Source organism: Diaphorina citri, unplaced genomic scaffold (assembly GCF_000475195.1).
Source record: "Diaphorina citri unplaced genomic scaffold, Diaci psyllid genome assembly version 1.1 scaffold5308, whole genome shotgun sequence".
Taxonomy (NCBI): domain Eukaryota; kingdom Metazoa; phylum Arthropoda; class Insecta; order Hemiptera; family Psyllidae; genus Diaphorina; species Diaphorina citri.
The window spans coordinates 184-7,199 of NW_007382684.1; the positions used below are offsets into that span (position 1 = coordinate 184).

General features: G+C 39.4%; 2 protein-coding genes across 2 annotated transcripts; one reads left to right on the forward strand and one right to left on the reverse strand.

Moving 5' to 3' along the window:
- Positions 1-200: 200 nt before the first annotated feature.
- On the forward strand, positions 201-4,422 carry LOC103521472 (bolA-like protein 1; the record flags this gene model as incomplete). Its single annotated transcript, XM_017448821.2, has 4 exons — positions 201-374; positions 2,301-2,402; positions 3,747-3,812; positions 4,212-4,422. Coding segments are annotated over 4 exons (450 nt in total), but the record flags the coding sequence as incomplete, so codon positions are not given.
- Positions 4,423-5,112: 690 nt separating this feature from the next.
- LOC103521473 (trafficking protein particle complex subunit 12-like) lies at positions 5,113-6,549 on the reverse strand. Its single transcript, XM_017448822.1, has 3 exons — positions 6,513-6,549; positions 5,629-5,823; positions 5,113-5,285 (listed from the first exon to the last, which is right to left on the reverse strand). Exons 1-3 carry the CDS (start codon positions 6,547-6,549, stop codon positions 5,113-5,115), a joined length of 405 nt encoding a protein of 134 aa, XP_017304311.1.
- Between the last annotated feature and the right edge of the window lie 467 nt (positions 6,550-7,016).

Here is a 7,016-nt window from a genome sequence, read left to right on the forward strand (position 1 = left end):
TGAGGACAATTGAATATAGCTACTTTAATCGAGTAGCGACCAGTGGCGGCATTACCAGAGTAAAAAGAAAAATTATAGATATTATGTCAGAAATAGTAGAGGAGGCTTTTAGTAATGCTGTGATATTCACAAAAATTGTGAAGAAACTCTCAGCTTCACCACAAATAAATCATGATTTATTTTTTTTTTGTTTTCTTTAGGCCCGTCTGCCTTACTCGGCCGAGTTTCACGACACGCGCGCAGAACGTGAGGAGCTAAAACGAGAATACGCCAAGTATTTGGAAGATGGAATGAAGATGTACCATCAACCCGGCCCTCTAGAGGCCAAGATGAAGGCCAAACTAGTCGAAGCCTTTGAACCCGAAATCTGTGAGGTGAGTTGAATTCCTAATGATTAGGAAATCTGCTAGGGGAGCTGAATTCCTAATGATTAGGAAAAACCAATCACAAATCTCCGTCATCTGCACCTACCTTCCCTTTCACATTAGGTAATCTGCTAGGGGAGCTAAATTCCTAATGATTAGGGAATCTGCTAGAGGAGCTGAATCCCTAATGATTAGGAAATCTGCTAGGGAAGCTAAATTCCTAATGATTAGGGAATCTGCTAGAGGAGCTGAATCCCTAATGATTAGGAAATCTGCTAGGGAAGCTAAATTCCTAATGATTAGGGAATCTGCTAGAGGAGCTGAATCCCTAATGATTAGGAAATCTGCTAGGGAAGCTAAATTCCTAATGATTAGGGAATCTGCTAGAGGAGCTGAATCCCTAATGATTAGGAAATCTGCTAGGGAAGCTAAATTCCTAATGATTAGGGAATCTGCTAGAGGAGCTGAATCCCTCTGCTCAGCGCGATGCCCCCTGAAATCACATCTCATGATTAGGGATCAATCTACTACGCGGAGCTAAATTCCTCAAATGATTCAGGGACATAATGACTAGAGGAGACTAGAAAAAATTCACCATTAATCTGATTAGAAAATCTACTAGGGGAGACTAAATCCGCCTAATGAATTAGGGAATCTGTAGATGAGAGACTGACAATCCCATTAAATAAGTTAGAGCAAACTTCTTACAAAACTCCTCACTATCTACTTAAAACAAACACTGGAGCTAAATTCCTCATCGTTAAGGGGCATCTCGCCTAAGCGGAGAACTGAAATTACCTTATGATTACGGACACAATACTATAATGCGAGCGCGCCCTCAAACATCCCACTCAAAATGCATATAAAGAGGAAAATCCTGTAGCCCGGCGACGATTAACACCAATCAGAATAACTCCCGGCACAATCTAAGCGCTGGGGATAGCATAAATTACTCAATGATAGGAAACTCCTGCCTACGACAGGCGCGCTAAACTTCCTACGCTCCCACTAACCAAAATTTAACATGGAAAGAGAATCTAGGCCTAGGTCGAGCCTACATTCGTGAACTCGGATATACTCACATATATTGGCGAGGAAATAATGTTTGGTAGATGATGCTAAAAATTCGCTCCCCATCACAATTAGAATTTGTTAGTGGGATGTAAAATTACCTGTACCCCCTACTCATACTAGAGAAAAATAATGATATTGAAGTTGAGCTATAATTGGAATCTCCAGACGGGAGCTTAAACATGATTAGAATTGTAGAAGTGAACCTGAAATCAGGGAAATCTGGTAGGGGGAGCTAATTCCTAATGTATAGTTGAATCATGCTTGAGGATGAGCTCGAAATTCCTCGTCGCCATAACATTACGGAAATCTGTACAGGTGAGTAAATTCCTCGATTATCTATTGGGAAAATATGTTTGGTGAGCTAAAATTCCCTCCCCATAACATTAGATTTGCTAGGTGAGCTAAATTCCTGATTTATCATTGGGAAATATGTTTGGTAGCTAAATTCATCCCCATAACATTAGCAAATGATTGCTAGGGGGAGCTAGCATTTTTTCTGCGATGGTTCGAAGTCTCGGCGAGGGTCATGGTTCGCCGTTATGGCCGCGCCACTTAGTCGTACAAATGTATTATTTTTTCAAACGTTTTAGCCAGCCTAGTTAGAGCTTAGTTTGGTAGTGCGTCTGCCTTGTAAGCGCTAGGCCGCGCGTTCGATTCCCGTCCGGGGCGGATTTTATCCTGATGCGATAATGTTCGTTCTCGGAACGGCTGGCTTTCTCCTATCCTGTCTTCCTTCTCTCTTCGATTTCGGGACGATAAGACCATAGCAGTTACAGTTCCCTCTGTCAAACATCTTAAAAAAAAAGAAAAAAAAATCAAACGTTTTATAATGAAATTATGTCTGTTTTTCTTGTTGTCTAGGTTACCAATCAATCATACAAGTACGACGAACCTGATGATGCTGAAACACATTTCTGTGTGGCGGTTATATCGTACAAGTTTGTACGGAAAACTATTAAGGAGGTGAGTTTGTACCGAAATCTGTTATTTCTGTGTGGCGGTTATATCGTACAAGTTTGTACGGAAAACTATTAAGGAGGTGAGTTTGTACGGAAACCTATAATTAAGTAAAAAATTAAGTTAATTAATTAAGTAAGCAAATTAGTTTATATTTTTTACAAGGAAAAATCCCTATTAAACTGTGTCCACAGTTCCACACATGGTCTACCTCGCCGATCGATGAGGTGGACTATGTGTGGACACAGCTTTACACGAATAAAAAAAAGTTTTCACATATTTTAATGTAGTCAATAGAATCCCTAAAAAGAACTGTGTAGTTCTGATCCTGATCCTATAAATGTTCGTTTTGGTGATTTCAGGCTGAGGAAATGGTTCGCTACATCCTTCGTGATGATCTGCCAAAGCTGAAATCTGTCGAAATTATCGTAAGTATCACATCAAGCTTGCAAGCCGGAGGAGCGTGGTTCGATTCCCGGCGAGGTCGAAGTTTTTTTTCGGCTGTGTTGGGAGGGGTGCAATCAGCCTCGTAAGAACAATCGATACTTTAAGAGTAGCGACCTGTAGCAGCTGGCAGTATTGCCATTGTAAAACGATTATTGAAATAAGAATTGCAAATGAGACAATAAATACTATATGGGGGGGGGGGGGGTTGGGTGGGGGGGGGGGGTTGAAAAAAAAAAAAAAAAAAAAAAAAAAAAAAATCTTGAAAAAATTTCTTGGATGAGGTATGTTGGTTAGAAAATAAATAAATAAAAATCAAAGAAAATAACTTCGAAACATTCTAAAACTATTAGTCCAGGCAATGTTTGTTGTTGGGAAATCATGGAGCTGATTGTGATTGACTGCGCTACTTTTAACACACCCTATACAAAACAACCTTTCTCTTGTTTTCACCACAGGTCGATGTTCCGGAAGTTCTGCCCACCCTGTTACCCACGCCCAAACCTTGGTATAGACAGGTCGAGTACTCTGTCCAACCTGTGGATGTAGAAGCCTGGCCCTTCTAAATCTTTAACAAGCCTCATATTATCTTTGGGGCACGGATGGTCCAGTGGTAACGCGCTTGCTTGCCATGCAGAAGGTCCCGGGTTCGAATCCCACCATCGACAAAAATTTGTACTCAAGTAAGCAAAACAGTTTATATTTTTTACAAGGAAAAATCGCTATAGCTGTGTCCACAGTTCTACACATAGTCCACCTCGTCGATCGATGAGGTCGACTATGTGTGGACACAGCTTTACACGAATAAAAAAGTTTTCACATATTTTAATGAAGTCAATAGAATCCCTAAAAAGAACTGTGTAGTTCTGATCCTGATCCTATAAATGTTCGTTTTGGTGATTTCAGGCTGAGGAAATGGTGCGCTACATCCTTCGTGATGATCTGCCAAAGCTGAAGTCTGTCGAAATTATCGTAAGTATCACATCAAGCTTGCAAGCCGGAGGTGCGTGGTTCGATTCCCGGCTAGGTCGAAGTTTTTTTTCGGCTGTGTTGGGAGTTCGGGGTGCACTCAGCCTCGTAAGAACAATCGATACTTTAAGAGTAGCGACCTGTGGCAGTATTGCCATTGTAAAACGATTATTGAAATAAGAATTGCAAAGGAGGCAATAAGTACTATATGGGGGGGGCTTGGATGAGGTATGTTGGTTAGAAAATAAATAAATAAAAATCAAAGAAAATAACTTCGAAACATTCTAAAACTATTAGTCCAGGCAATGTTTGCTGTTGGGAAATCATGGAGCTGATTGTGATTGACTGCGCTACTTTCAAGACACCCTATACAAAACAACCTTTCTCTTGTTTTCCCCACAGGTCGATGTTCCGGAAGTTCTGCCCACCCTGTTACCCACGCCGAAACCTTGGTATAGACAGGTCGAGTACTCTGTCCAACCTGTGGATGTAGAAGCCTGGCCCTTCTAAATCTTTAACAAGCCTGACCCTTCTACATATTTATTTAACAAGCCTGACCCTTTTAAATCTTTAATAAGCCTGACCCTTCTAAATCTTTAACAAGCCTGACCCTTTTAAATCTTTAATAAGCCTGACCCTTCTAAATCTTTAACAAGCCTGGCCCTTCTAAACCTATAACAAGTCTGACCCTTCTAAACCTATAACAAGTCTGACCCTTCTAAATCTATAACAAGAGTAGAATTACAAGATAGGAGAACGACAGCCATTTGAAAACAAAAGCTTATTAATTTAGAATAGAGTCCGCCTCGGGTGATAATCCAACCCATGACTTAGCGCTTACAAGGTAAAAAAAATAAATGAAGTGAGTTATCAGCTCCCATGGCGTAGTGGTTACTGTGCTCGCCTTGCACGCGGGAAACCCGGATGCGATTCCCAGTAGAGTAAAAAAAAAAATAATTGTATCATGAAAATCATTGATTAAGTGGCTCGCTGTTTCAGAGCCCACTCAACCTCATTTGGAAAATGAGCCATGTGTAATATAATTGCACATAGCAACCGGTGCCAGTACAGTAGGTAAACATTGGCTGTATTAACTCACCTATTCGTCCACCATACAATGTAGGATAATATTGCAGATAGAGATCAGGTGTGTCAAAGTTCCCCCATGGCTTAGACTCCCTATAACAAGTCTGACCCTTCTAAACCTATAACAAGTCTGACCCTTCTAAATCTTCAACAAGCCTGACCCTTCTAAATCTTTAACAAGCTTGACCCTTCTAAACCTTTAACAAGCCTGGCCCTTCTAAATCTTTAACAAGACCAAGAAATTTGCCTTGACCAAAAGTGCAATGCGGGTAAACCAAAGCTGCACCGAGTGTAGGGTGTGTTTATTGGAGTTGGAATAGACACTGAGCATTTTCTCCGTCAATTCAATGGCAGCGAGGTAGCTTTCTGCTTGAATCAGCTCCCTGAGACCTGCAAGAATTTGATTTTATTTTGTGAAAAATGTATTACCACCATTATTTTTATTTTACAGTAAACATTAACTAACAATTATTCATAGTTTCTACAGGTTCATGTTGAAATATTTTTTGGCCTTTCTGAGAAATCTCAGAAACTGCTCATGGGGGGGAAAAAATGATTGTCATCAAACACCTTTTTTTCCATTCTACCTTGGGTCCACATTTTTTCATTTCGGCTCATGTCTTTTTTTTATAGATCTGACATTAATGGGGTATAAGGCTATAAGGCATAGAAGTAGGTACCTGTTTATTAGGTACCTACTTACCCATATAGGTATCTATCTATACTGACTCACCTCTATCATCTAGTGTAACATGTTTCATACTCAACAATGGTACTCGATCTTCCTCTTTAACATATTTAGCCAAAGTATCTTCCAATGCACTCTGTTGTAGAAAAATCTTGGGTTTGGTGAGTCGGATTTCTTCTGTGTGGTGACTTGGACTGTTCAACTTGGTAGCGACTTGAATCAGCAGGTTTCTAGTTTGCTCTGTAAATTTTGATAAATTTTATTGGGTACCTATTGTACAAAACCACTATCTGAAGACTCATCTATCTCAATAGCATTTCAACTTTGAAAGAAGATTTTGACAATGGACATATTTGAATGGATATGGGAGTGGACACAACATGGGTACTTAGTTGACCAAAATCAATCAACATCACTTCACCACAAAAACCAATGATTCCAATAATGTGGAACAGGTGCCCGTCTGTCTAACATGGACCGGATTTCTTCGTGACTTGGACTGTTCAACTTGGTAGCGACTTGAATCAGCAGGTTTCTAGTTTGCTCTGTAAATTTTGATAAATTTTATTGGGTACCTATTGTACAAAACCACTATCTGAAGACTCATCTATCTCAATAGCATTTCAACTTTGAAAGAAGATTTTGACAATGGACATATTTGAATGGATATGGGAGTGGACACAACATGGGTACTTAGTTGACCAAAATCAATCAACATCACTTCACCACAAAAACCAATGATTCCAATAATGTGGAACAGGTGCCCGTCTGTCTAACATGGAAAGAAAGTACCTAATCGCTAATCATATTTTCCTTTTGAAATTTTCATGGTGGTAGTTATGTACCATTTTTCACCATTACCACCTGAAAATAGTGCTAAAGAAACCTAACCATACTCCATAATGCTAACACTAGGCACTAGGTCATACCTGACGGAATCCAAGCACAAGACCTCCGGCTACCCATGGTGAGCAACAGTTTTTGTTGAACACTGTAATGTAAAAATTATTTTTTTCGTATGTTTGCCATCTTCATTCATATTTCATATGTTAAGTTTTTGAATTTTATATTTTTACCTACATGTGAAAACCATGGTGAAAACCTGAAAACTAGGAAATCGTGAAAATCAACTGATAAGCTGTTAGTTTAGAAGTTTAGTGATAAGAGTTAACATTGAACGTTTTTGAAACTGTTGTGATACAAACTACATCTTTACTTCTTTCAACATTTCGTTAAAATGCTAATTTAATGAGCTTTATAAGTTAACTGAACCATCTTGGTTAACTTATAAAGTTGACATATCCCTCAGTACCTATTTTGACAAGTGTTGGACATTTCTTGTAATTAGGTATGTGGCGATTCATTTCCCGAGGTGTTCGTGACATTAAGCACACTCCATCTAAACCAGTTGACCCAACTGAAAATGTTCAAAA

Coding starts and splice junctions, on each gene's coding strand:
- LOC103521473 (XM_017448822.1), bottom strand. CDS start 6,549: ATGGGTAGCCGGAGGTCTTGTGCTTGGATTCCGTCAG. Junction 5,824..6,512: donor TTGTGCTTGGATTCCGTCAG/GTATGACCTAGT, acceptor CAAAATTTACAG/AGCAAACTAGAAACCTGCTG. Junction 5,286..5,628: donor TGTTACACTAGATGATAGAG/GTGAGTCAGTAT, acceptor AAATTCTTGCAG/GTCTCAGGGAGCTGATTCAA.